The following is a 13,411-nucleotide window of genomic DNA, read 5'->3' as shown; positions in this document are numbered from 1 at the left end:
CTAATGCGCAACCACATCTATCCAATCGGCAATCAATTGAAGCCAAGTTACCGAGTAGCTACATAAATTAATCATAAATTAATTACCGCCCATAAATTATTTCTGCAACGATTGCATATTCGCATTAAGAACTTCTGTGCGCGCTCGTTCCATGTTTTATGCATCGATAGATGTTCGCAAGCAAGAGCAAGACACCCAAACCCCGAAAAAGATGTTCACTAACAACGTTAGAGGATCCTCTTGCAAAAGAATATCATTTTAAGACGACGACAGGCATCGTGACGACCACTTTTGGGGTGATGCTATTGAGCGGCGGCCAGCAAAAACGAAAAGAATCCATCGCTCGTCGAGCATCGTCATCATCATCAACATCATCCACCGAATGTCATCGGCGTCCACGTGAACATTCTTCCATCACATTAAGAGGTCGTCAAATAACCCCCATCCAACGGCAAGCAGCAACAAAAAAGAAAGAAAAAAGACCACAAGCGCTTGCTCATCTTTATTTTATGAAAGTTCGAGCCAACCCCTCACACGTTTGCCTTCGTGAACCCGTGGCTTCAGTGTGTGTGTGTGTGTTTTTGTGCTATTTTTTCTTCTTCTTCTTCCACCGCGCTTCGATCACATTTAAGATACAAAATTATTTATGTAGCGTAATGTTGTTAGAGACAGGGTCAGCTGTGTCAGGCGACCCCGCGCGTCAGTCGGTTGGTTGGCTGCTGTACGATATTTTGCTAAATTTATGATTTTATTCAGTTCTCACTCCCGGTCCAGAATGCATCCGACGCAAGGGGACCACTTTATGGCTCAATTTCCAAATGAATTATTTATTTCGTTACGTGCAGCACACACCCATCATGCGCAGTGTGACAGTTTTAAAATGAAATCCTACAATACGACCCTTCAATTCTTACTGGAAGAAAAACTTTCTTGTCATTTCGGCACTGAAATGCACTGGGGAGCAACTGTGGCCGAGCAGTAGTACATTGTGGACAAAAATCTCACGATAAATAGCTTAACAGACATATCAAGCGAAAGTGCTCTATTAGGGGAAGCGCCATGCTAAAACATCCTATCGCCGCAGAGTGGATCCTCTCTCTTGAGTCGACGATCCGTCGGCAGCCGACGGTGGACACGTCTTCTGTCCTATAGGAAAATGAGGCTCTTCCCATTGGAAGGTCTGACCCGTGATCAGCTTCTATACTGTTCACAGCAAGCCGATAGATCCGTACCGTTCGTTGGACGAGGAAACAAACCCCCTAATAATAATTTCATCCCGACTTCACACCCAACACCCCCACAGGTTCGTTGCTTGCTGTGGACATAATTTTCTGTCACCATCGCTATCCTTAACATACGACTACCGTCGGCAGTGGCATAAGACAAGCACACACACACACACATACACACAAGAGCGTCTGTGTCCTTCTAGAAGAAGGCATGACCTGCCCGCACAAAGCAACGATCCCCGAGGCGCCACACGACCAGTAGCCAGTCAGGCAGCGAACCTTTTTCCACATACGCTCAAGACAACACACCCACACACCCACACAAGCAACACTTGAAGCGGCACAAGCTTAAGCGGTATCCTTGCGGGCATCCCATATGAGCACCGGGGTTCTTTTCTTTTCTTTTTATCCCACTCGCGTTGTTTCGCCTGTACCGTGTGCAAAAGTCAACACAGGAGGAAAATATTACTGTTTGTGACATGAATTTCACTTCCAGACGCCAGCCAACCAGCATCGACACGACACGGACAGATAGAGAGATAGAGATGAGGAGACGGAGAAGGGAAAGGCGACGGTCGGCATTGAAGAGCTTCCTTTAATATGTTAGTTTTTCCATCGCATTTTCTTCGACGGAAGCACCCCCGCCAACGGGGGAGTAGTGAAAAACGGTTTAGGGGGTGCAATTGTGTGTGTGTGGCTTCGTTGCCTTATTTCTGGCTTCCACTGGGGGGCCACCCACCCACTGAGAAACACATACGCACCTACGTAGGTTGAAGTATCTCATCCGATCGCTGGCTGGGGGAGTAATTACTGTGGAGAAAATCGGTCGGTACGGCGTGTACTTGTGGGTAATTGTGTTGTCTTTAGACAATTTATCGGCCAAATAGATTGTTTGATGTAAGCGAGCGATGAACATGAGTGTTTGCCATGCTTTAAAAGTTAATTTGTTGCAATATTTTGATTGCAAGCAGAAGAAAAACGAAACGAATTCTATTGGCAAGATTTGGGTGTTTTGAGGGTAAGAAGATAATAGGGCGATAAAATAGACACCAGATCAAATAAATCAATTAATGTAACGCTTTTTAAATGATTTACAACCCTTTTTTATAGTATCATTATAGTAATGGCTTTAGAATCATCCCTGTAATCCCTAACAGGAGACAGTTTGCACGTGAAATGTTTATCAGGCGCCGCTGTAATGGACAATTTTTCGTTCCGCAAATTTTATCATTAAACGTAATACCTTCAAATCCATTGGCATAAAGCGCATCCTCCCTCCCCTTCACACATACACACCCCACCACCACCCACCAAAGGTAGCACCACGGGCACAACTTTGACGCTGCCCAGAGAGCGTGACCCAACGAGTTTGTGTGATTTATTGTACCACACGCTCTGTCCGCCTCTCTCTCTCTCTCCTTCTCTTTCTCGTGACATTTGCACATGGGCACGTACACACACTTTTCTGTTCCCCCAGCTATTCCTCCTCACCAAAATTCTTTCTCCCTTCCCTTCACTAAGCTCGAAAGCTGAGGGCACAGTGCAATCTAGCACACCGTTGGACACTATTATTCTGAAGTATCCACTCTCACAGCTGAAAGCTCCGGAAGCGGTGCTAGATATATATGTGTTTGTGTGTGTGTATGGGAATGTATGTTGGGGGGACATTTTGATTTATTTTACCACTGAGCACTATTACGAGATGACCGAAGTGGGATGAGTTTGCACCATTCGAGGTGAGAATGTAATGCTGGCTTCAACCGTCACGTTTTAGTAGACCACAGTGTAGGTTCTTAGTATTTAATAGCTTTCAAGAGAGATAGCTGTGTTTTTGATATAAATTAAAAATGCTAACTATTCAACTTTGGAACGTCCCGGAACATAACTTGCAACCCCTTTTTTGGCAAGGAACTCCTTCAACTTCAACTGATTTAATAACCGATTCCACAGACGAACCAATGCCGTCCACTTTGGGGCTTTCAATTCGCTTACTCCCTTATCTGCGTAGGAAACAATTACAGCCGCACAGTACAAACGGCCATTACGAGTTAATTATCTAAGCAAACGCTCAATCAATTGAGCCTTCCCAACTCACCTAAACCCACTATTTCCGTTCGAGCCGATGATTGGCTGCTCCCGGACAGCAAGCTGAGAGGCTGCGAGTGGTCCCCAAAATTAGGTCAGATAGGCCTATCGGAAAGGCGTACTTACACAGACACACACAAACACACGTCTAACTGCACCGAAATGCATCCGTTCGCATCGAGCTGATTATACACTTTGTGTTTCACCCACTCCCTCTCTCCCTCCTCCCACTCAGTTGCACTATCAGCATCATCGACAGCATCATCAGCGGCGCGGGATCGAACGATTGCCACATGGATGTTGCTCGTATGTTGTTTTTATTGTCCGCCCGCCACACACACACACACTCATCAATGACGCACGCGCGCGCGCGCGCTTGCTCCCCGAAGCAAACCTCCAAACACCAAACCCAACCCCACCACCCAATGAAAGCATAAGTATGAATTATCAAGCGCAATTTACACGCTCCATCAGCTCGACACACCTTTCCAGCAACACGCACACGACGCACACGACTCAACCAACCGACCAGCGCGAATGCGTCGGAAAAGCTCATCCCTGGGTCTCTGTTGTCATGTTGCCCACATGATCGGCAGTTGGCCAACCGGGTCTGTTGAAAATAAGAGCAGAGACTTGGGCCCCCGATCTGCCCGGTACTAATTAATTAATAAATGAAAAGTTCCGAACAGTGAAAACCAAACCGCAGGTTCGATCAGTCTCTTTGGGCCGTTTCCACCGAGAACTTCCGAACAGACGAAACGGTTCCGGCCAGTTCCAAAGCAACTTAATGGATACTGGATACTTCCCAAAAAGCTTTCAATTAAAATGTGAAAATCATTAGAACGATTCGATTTCGCCCGAGCCCGTCGAGCGGCAGGATGTTTCAATTATTTTGCACAACAAAAAGGAAATGACTCCAGGAAAACACGTTAAAATCGTTACACTAAAGAGCGACTGGCTCGACAGCTGCTTGTTGCGTTTGCTTTCATTTGCGCGATCAAAGCGAGAGTTTTTACCAGCAAAACAATTAAATATTTTAAATTAACTTCTGCCCGAGCGGGCGGGCTTCACTTGAACCTGAACACAACGCTCCATTTCATATGCAAAAGCTAATTGCACTGGCCCGGAAGGTGTGAACATACAGACGCGCAAACGAAAAAGGTTTTTTTTTATAGAAAAAAAAAACCCTTCTCCCACGCAACGGACAAAGCAATTTCGATTCGGTCGCTTTCGGACGCTGCCGCCGCGAGGGACGCTTGTGTTCGGTTTAATTAAACGTTGTTCGGTTTTGGGAGAAATGGAAAATAATCGGTTGGTGGTGGTGGTGATGGTGGAGAGGGAAACACATTTCTACTTTTGCCTGCCACCCAATCTGCCCACCGCAAGAAATGGCAATTGCATTTCATGCATTTGTGGCGCTGGACGGCGGTGTGTGTTTGTGTTCAATTTTCCTATCAACACGCAAATGCTGATGCGCTTTATATCTTCACCTCCCATGACCCTCTGCAGTCCCTTTCCTTGCGTGCAGAATTTATCAACCATTTTGGCGCACAACATGAACAGCGACCAGAAGAGTCCGTGGATGGAGTGGTGTGCCGGCATCATCGGTGTTGTTCCATTTCGGTTCGATAATCGATTTTAATTGATTAAATAATGGGTACCCCGCCGGATCAGAATGATTCAATTGACATATTTGGCTTCATTTTCGAATGGGTGTGTGCGTGTGTGAGTGTTTGTATGACTATCGCGAATCCGACGTGCCTGTGGGCGCGCACATAGAATGGAAGGGAGTGTAAAAGATTGAATATTTGCCAGGGACATGGGGGGGGGGGGGAGTGATTGCCAATTTCATTTATACTCAGCTATGCAAATGAGGCAAATAAAGTGAATGGAAACAAAAACGTTACCACCAATCCAGCAATGGCAAAGCCCTAATTGAGACCTTCGATTTGAGCTGTTGTCCAGAAATCTGATGTTATTATTTAGATTCTGATAAAAAAAGCTAAGAATCGCAAAACCTGCTGAAGAATCATTAGTAGTTTAAAAGGTAAATTTGTTTAAAAAAACGTGATGTGGAGTCATCCATTCTCAGAACAAAGTGTTCCACAAGGGTTTAATGCGATAGATTACAAACAACCACATAATCGATTCTTCTGGTATCTAGATCAAACTGATAACATCTCTATCCTAATATCACTTGTTCCGAGTCAGTAGCGTCATTCTCATAATCAATGATTCAACAACCTTTAGCATAATCTTCACAGATCATGAGACTGTGAAACAATGGTGCCATTGGTTTGGGCCAATCGCTGTACACAATGAAGACCTCCAGCTACTTAGCACATTGATGCAAATCGGTCGAGCTTGTTACAACTCTTTTGTCTGCGCTAACTGGCAAACGGTTATCAGCTATCGTAGTTGCTCCTCACCTCGAACCGATGGCTTTGCTTATCTTGGATGTCATTGAAATTGCAGCTCTAGGCACCGACGCCGGTTCAGCTACAAGTTCAGGCGTAGTATACAAGCAGCGCGAAGCGTGTAAAACCAAATTGCATCCGTCGGCATCGACAGCAATGATTGACGAGTCGGTCCGCCTTGACTCGTAGGGAAGATGTGGGATTAAAGTCCACTGGCAAGGAAACCGCCAGTCGACGACATATCAAGGATTTTACAGAACAACCTTGCATTTGGGTAATCTTCACCCACAGACTAACAGGTACGACCGACTCCGTGGATTTTGCAGTAACTCTATTTGCAGGATAGTTCTATGATCATCAAGAATATCACACTGCAAATACTGATTGTTTCTCGAAAAGGTAAAGTCTTGAAGAACTAAAGAGAACCTTGGATAACAGTGAAGACTTCCTAATGATATCAAGAAGATCTTATTTGAATCCAGATATATACATCCTACATACGATAAGTAGCACACAGTCTGCGCAGAGCGTAGTGGGGAAGTGCTGAAAGATGTTTCCGAATGTCCGAATGACGATAATCTCAACAGACGTTGCAACAAAGACTACTACTTCAGCTGCCTTCTACAAAGATGTTGAAGCATTTCTCAGAACAGAAAACAAAACGCAGACGCAGACAAATCGGTAACAACTTTCTCAATCTTTCGTCCCGGGTGGGAAATCTTGAAGAAAATTCAAGATATAGCAAAAGGAAAAAGTATAACCAAAACAGACACAGCTCTACAATTGATTCGATTCGTTCTGCTCTATTGTTCGAAAGCGATTTCAACTTTCACTTGCGCCGATCTCCTCCCCCGCCCATTAGCAGTTAGCTTGATGGTGAAAAGAATTTCCCCGAAATTAGGTTTAACGTTGCTTTACGCCACCCGCAGCTCCGAAGAACAAATTAAAGCGGTAGAAACGCCGAAAAAAAAAAACAAACAAAAACCACCACTATATCGGTTTTCCTGTTGGACAAACTTTTCCAGCCAAACCTCCCTATCTGGTGGGAAACCGGGAGGGATGTAACGTTCGTGCGCACGAGAAAAACGGACCAAACCACCACTTCTCGCTGAAGAACCCCTTAGAGAGTTGTTTTTTTTGCTTATTCCTGGGAAATTGGGGTGTTTCCAGCGGTATCGCAGCCACCCATTGGCGCGTTTTATTGTACGCGTGTGTATGGTTGCCTTCTATCGCTTGCGTACTCATTTGCTCAAACTACCCACCCTCCCTTCAGCGTTTTGAGCATCACCAAATTTCCAAAAAACAGTACCAACACTCTGGCGAGCGTTACAGGTGGAAATTGAAAAATCGGTAAAGGGCGTGAAAGGAGACGCCAGGTGGCCGGGACACTCGCCCGCCTTTTTAAACTCCGCTGCTTGTAACGTAAACAAACGGCATGTACGCGTGCGGATCTACCAGAGGCGCGATGCTTTGGGCCGCTGCGCAAAGAATACACTTCAGCGAGGGCATAAATTTAACCGCCCCACACAAACCGCCCCCTCTGCCGTAGGACAGTAGGGCAACAACAATTTCTCGCGCAGTTAGATGGAACAGGCGAGAAAAGGGACGGCAGACATGGAGCGGACGCATCAGCAAACTGGGCTGGGGTTTTCGGAACGCAGCTATTTAGCAGAAATAAACAGACAAAGCACTCACCTTGGATCGGGCAGAACGATTTTCTTGCTGGCCCGGGCCGCCGGCATACACTTGGATTTCTCCATCGCCATCAGATAGCTGACGTCGGCCAGCACTGCCTCCAGATCCGCCATCTTGCGTTCGCGCGTTTGACAGCGGCCTCCTGTGCGTGAGTGTGTTGCTACGCTTGCGATGGGGTTTTCGGCGGTGTGTTGCTAAGGCCGGTCTGCCGGTACAGTAGCAGCTAGCTCTCTCTCTCACACACACACTTTCGTTCACTCTATTTTTTAAACGGTTTAGCAAATCGATTTCGATCGTTGCCACACATACACTCCCTCCTCTTGGACACTTAGAACTACCCTTCCCTTAAACCGATCCAGGTCCACCGTGAGTGTAAACCGAGCCGAACCACTTACTCTCTCTCTCTCTTCAATTTGTTGTTTAGTACACTTGAACACTTTTATACTTAGTACACTTGGGTATTAGTAGGCTTTCACTGATCATACCATCACTTCTCCCCATTCACACAACAAACACACGCACTGGTTGGTCACACACACACGCGTTTGGCCTATGATACCCAGGCACAACAGTAATACACACGTTTTTTCTTCTGTTTTCTAACCAACAACAACACCGCAGCTCGTTTCTTTCAACACTTTGATTTGCAACAATTTTGCACACAACTCGACCCACCCGGGAGAACACTGTGCTTAGTCACAACTGAAAGAGAGAAGGAGGGTAGAAAACACTTTAGCACGAACAGCTCTTATAACGAGACTAATGCTTTGGTCCATCGACTTTCTAGAGGAATAGAAGTGTCTGCACATTCATCTGAGAGATCTTCGCCAAATCACGTGTGAATATTCTTGTTAGGATGTCTTTAATGTTGTTGTTCACACTTGTTTGCGTTCCAGATGTTTCATTTGTAAATTAATTTTATTATAGTATTCAAATATGGAGTTTGTATCAGTAAAATGCTCCAACGGCCATCTTTGGATGTCGTAATTTCAAAGATCATCTGTAGATATGAGTACGATACTTCTTGTGGTGCAAGCACAAGGGATCGTAAGTTTCTCGGACAGTGTTTTACTTAAAAAAGGACACGATTATTCTGCAGTTCTTGACCAGGCTTTAGAAACGGCTCTCCAATAGAAAGATTCTCCAATAACACCCAGATATTTAAGATATTCCCAAGAACGAAAAATCAAAGTACGATATCTTATGACCTTACGTATGACCTGTAATTCCACTCCCTCTCAGGCCTCTGTCAGTGTAATGTTGTTCAGAATTGAATATTCGTAGGAATTTCTAGATGTTTAACATTATCGCAAGATACCATAAGATGATCTTCAACAAACCTAGAATCAAATATAGAGATTTCTCCTCAGGCATAGAGATTGTTCTTCACTTAACACAAGTCTATTTATTGAAAATAGTTTGAAGCAAAGTCTGAATGTCTGAAGACCTCAATTCCATCGAACAGTTCAGAACTCAGATATTCCTCGGCAAGTTCACATACTTCCTGATTACATTGCAATGTCCGCACACTCCCAAAACACTTGAAACAAGACACCCTTGCAAAACTTTATACAAAATCTACCACCTTGTAAAGTATTTCCCACACACACACACACACAGACACACACACACACACACACACACACACAGAGGCCTTGCTCCGTTGTGGTGGCATCAGAAACGGAGAAGAGCGTAAAACAATCAACGGTTCGGTCGTCCTACAGTCGGCGGCATCGCGGGGAGCTGATGATGCATGAAGTCACCAACCTTGGCGAACCGAAACCGAACGGTCGCTTCCCCCCCCCCTTCCCAAACCGACATCCGCCAACCTTCAACTGGCCGTTCAATGCCGACGACCGCGAGAAACACGATGACCTATACACACATACACCGCGCCGTGCCGTTGTTCTGGACCGCCTGGTCTGGTCACATCCACCACACAAACAGTGCGCCCCACGAGGCCACACTGTGCTGATTGGTGAAGTTTTAATTGAAAGCAAACGACACAATAAAAAAAAACAGAACAAATTCACGCACACTGTAAAGGGCACTGCCGTCAAGGGTCGATTGTGTGTGCCACGCGCGTCCTTCGACAGTGTGCTGCTGCTGTTTGTGGATTAATATGTACGAAAACCCATCAGCATCAGCAGCATGGAGGGAGGAGGAGGAAGACGGAGATGATCATTCCTTTCCTCTTCTCCATCTCACTTGTTGGAGACGTTGCAAAACAGTTGACTTTGGATTTTTGCAAAAAAAAACTAATACACAAATTAGAAGATCCAAGTAAACTGTAGCTAGTGTTGATGCTACCGTTACTTGCTGTGCGAGCCTACTTCGACCGTGTTCTAACACTTTCGATTTCAAGCTCAAATTATTTTTTTTTTTTTTGCAAACCAAACCCACCCCCTCCCCTCCATTTGTTCAAACAGACGCGAGCACAATGGAGCCGCTAAAAATATGGGCCAACTGCGTTTTGTAAACATGCGGCCGCCCTGTTCCATCCCCCTCTGCGCTCGCTCTCTGATTCGACCATTTTTCGCTTCACTAAACATACACAAACACACACACACACACTCCCACATACATTACACAGGAACGCACACACTGGGTTGGGTGCGTGCGTGCGTGCGCGTGGGGGAGCAAACCGCGCGCGTGTCAGCAGCAGGCAAAATATAAACTAAAAGCAACAATTCGCAACCGGAGCACGGGAAGCCGTTTCGATGCCCGTGGAGCGATAGTGAGAAAGTATTAGAAAGAAGAAGAAGAAGAAGAAAAGGGACAGTTTGGAGGTAAAATATCAACTCGAACGAACGATAAAGAGACCAAATTGGAGAGACTGTTCTCTCACACGCGCAAACGCTCTTTCTCTCTGCCATCTCGCGCTCTTTTGTACGTTTTCACTCCCAAATGAATATTCCGAAAAAAAAGATCTCTCTGGATGCTGAGAAACTTGTGTCTTTTTTGTGGCATTTTTTACCCTCTTTTGCTTGACATCCGGTGAATTACAAAACAATAAACATACAACTCAAGAGAGGGACAAGAGAGGGCTAATAAAGAGAGTGAAGGAGCAAACGTTTTTTTGCTATAAAAGAAGAAACAGTGAATTAATTATGTCTGCTTATTCGTCCAGCAATAAGCAGACATCCGATTTACCAAACAACTCCATTCGATCGAATGAGCTTAAAAGCACGGCCTTAATATGTACGCGGGAGAAGAGCATGAGCTCGCGGAGCTGTCTCACAAACTCTGCATGGCTCACCTTTGCTCTCTCTCACGCCGCCACGACACTCAGAGCCCAGAGAAGATGGAGAAAGGGGTTGAATTGGGGGGGATGAAGAAAGGGGCTAGTGAGATTCGCTCACTTTTTCGACTTCTTGCAAATCTCGCACTTGCGTTCTGCTGCTGCTGGCGGGTCGCTGCTAATCACGAAGACGCAAAGAGGGCCTTTTTTCCAGCAATTCATCATTGTGTCTCCCATCCCCAAGGGTCTGTTGGAAATTACGTACAGAAAGTGAATCACTGTCACTTTGCAGTACACGGCTTATTATGTGTGTTTTTTGTCTTGTTTCGAAAATAGGTAGAAATTAGAGACAACACAAAACAAACACTACAGGCACGACGCACACAAACACACACAGCGCAGGATGGTTCGTTTTGGGGGTTTTGTTGTTTTGTTGTTTTTTTTTTCGCTTATTAATATGCATTTTTAATGTGTAATACATTATTTATCTCTCTCCTCTCTGGCATACACCTACACTCTCACACACACACACACGTACACACAAGCACACAGACACACACAAATGGGGGGAGCATTTCAAATTTGCGTACGCGCACAAGCCGCTTGCCGCTGTTTTGCTTCACGGCCTACTACACCTCCAGCTAGGTTTAGAAGAAAAAAATCCCCCTTTTAGGTTTTGCAAGAATAGTAGGCTCCTTCGTGACATCTTGCACACGCACGCACACACTAAAATGCACCTGTAACGACCGAACGTCAAACGACAACGGAGACGATGATCATGTTTTTTTCTTCACCCTTTTCACGGTATAATCACATTTCCTTCCCCCCTACTGTTTCGTTGATTTGTCATTTCTTTTTCTTTGGAATCGGTGAGTGTAAGTGTGTGTGTGTGTGTGTTGGGGGCATTTTTATTTCACCTCGTATAAATCATCCCCTGCCTGTCTCCCCCCCTATTTCGGACTTGATATCGGACAATTTTGCACCTGATAAAGAAGCATCGCGTTTTGCTTCAAATCGGTTTACACACACACACACACACACACACACACACAGTCACAACCGATAGTACACTTCCGCACCCACTTCCTTTTTGCTTTCCGTGACAAACACACAGAGAATTTGTGGGAGAAAAAACACTTTCGCAATCACTTACATTTCCTTGCCACGGGGAGAGAGACGGAAACGGGCGGTAACGGGCGCGGAACAACACTGAAAACGGGGGGAAGGGAGCGAGGGGTCGCCCGCGGGGACAGGCTCGCAACAGAGTCCAGCAGCGCACAGCGTTGTATGACGCACTACTTGTGGAGCGCGCTTACCACCGACAGCCGTTTGCGCGTACAACAAGAGCAGTTTGCCATGAACCCACACCTCACGCGGTTTAGTTTTGCGTATTCACGTACATTTTTTTTTTCTTACAGGGGTTTTCCACACACACATACACACACCCACTTTGCTTGCACCTCCGCTTTATCGCACGCTGTGCGTGGTGTGTGTTATTTCTTCCTTCTTTTTTGCCACCTTTTTTTTGCTATTCCCACTGGGAAGTGAAAAACCTGCGACGGTTCAACAAGAGATGCTCCCGGAGCAGCACGCGGTGCGATTGGCGAGTCAGCGCGTTGTGGACAGTGCTCGTGCCAACCGTGAACTGTGCTCTGGGGCGAACCGCACACGGCAAGCACGGCACTCGGACGGTCTCTTTTCCCCTTATCTCTCTCGTTCCCTTTCTGCGCGGTCGTGCGCTGCGTAGCGTTCGTGTAGCGCAATGTTTTCGTACGAAGTATGACAGGTTAACGTGTGTGTTTGTGTGGGAAGGGGGGTTATAGGAAACAGCGTTAGACAGACGGTTTTGCGATTAGACTAATGTTGAGTTTTGCAGTTTGGAGACATTTTTAAAAGGAAGTTGAACAATATTGACGAAGGGACAGCTACCTAGAGAAGGGAACTTGTGCTTTCCAGCATGGTAAAGGAGGCTGGAACTAAACTTTGCTCAGCTGTCTTGTGGGGGGTTGCTTCTCGCGAAACGTCAAACGAAGACAATGTCAAATATTGAACTTAAATCACCCTGTACGAATTTTTACCTTTTCTTGTAAAAACTCTTCCACTTTAGCTGGGTTCGTATTAAAAATGGGATTGAATATAAATAGTTTCACAATCGATAATTTCCTTTTTTTCTTAAGCAACTTTTTTTTTCTTGATTCGATGTGTTAGGTCGAATTCGCCAGGTGTGTAAATATGAAACCGAATTACCTTTTTGCCTTAAAAAATAGATTTCTCCTCTTTCTACGTGGGTTTCAGTGAAATGCGAATCGTGATCTTCTACATTTCCTTCTGTCTTCCTTACGATTTCAAAGTTTTTCAAGATTAAAGAGTTAAATTAGAACCTTCCTCTCGTGAATCAATTACTAGACTGACTCGTCTCTCGTCGACAATTCTGTCTTGCATCTATACATATGTGTACTAGATCGGTTTCCTCAAAAAATCAAACAATCTCATTTTCCATGCCTACTATTTTTTTATTTCTATTTTTCAATTCTCACTTTTGCTGTACATTTTTAAATATACCGTTTAACTGATTCCCTAGTCTCCTTAATTCATAGTTATTTTCATGGTAAATAAAAAGCGAATATATTTTTGAACACTTTGTTCCGTAAAGTATTTAGTAAATTCTTCACGGTTCTGCCAATCGCAACTCTCAATGGAGCCGCCTAGTTGGTGTTGCAAAACCATAGAACACAAACAGCACC

At 45.2% G+C, this 13,411-nt stretch overlaps 1 protein-coding gene across 7 annotated transcripts in view; it reads right to left on the bottom strand.

Annotated features, from left to right (window-relative positions):
- Positions 1-13,048, bottom strand: part of LOC120902452 (G protein-coupled receptor kinase 1) — a 97,777-nt gene extending 84,729 nt beyond the window's left edge. The window contains exons 1-2 of one of the 7 annotated variants that reach the window (XM_040311204.1): positions 12,915-13,048; positions 7,427-8,128 (exon numbers count right to left, since the gene is read on the bottom strand). In XM_040311204.1, coding sequence (XP_040167138.1) covers positions 7,427-7,539 — 113 coding nt within the window. In that variant the 5' untranslated portion in view covers positions 7,540-8,128; positions 12,915-13,048. Of the gene's footprint in view, positions 1-7,426; positions 8,129-10,010; positions 10,101-11,820; positions 12,353-12,914 lie in introns of those variants that run through there. The other 6 variants (XM_040311198.1, XM_040311199.1, XM_040311200.1 and 3 more) reach the window with 6 other exon arrangements.
- Positions 13,049-13,411: the final 363 nt, after the last annotated feature.

Source organism: Anopheles arabiensis, chromosome 3 (assembly GCF_016920715.1).
Source record: "Anopheles arabiensis isolate DONGOLA chromosome 3, AaraD3, whole genome shotgun sequence".
Classification (NCBI taxonomy): Eukaryota; Metazoa; Arthropoda; class Insecta; order Diptera; family Culicidae; genus Anopheles; species Anopheles arabiensis.
This window is presented reverse-complemented; position numbering and strand designations above follow the sequence as displayed.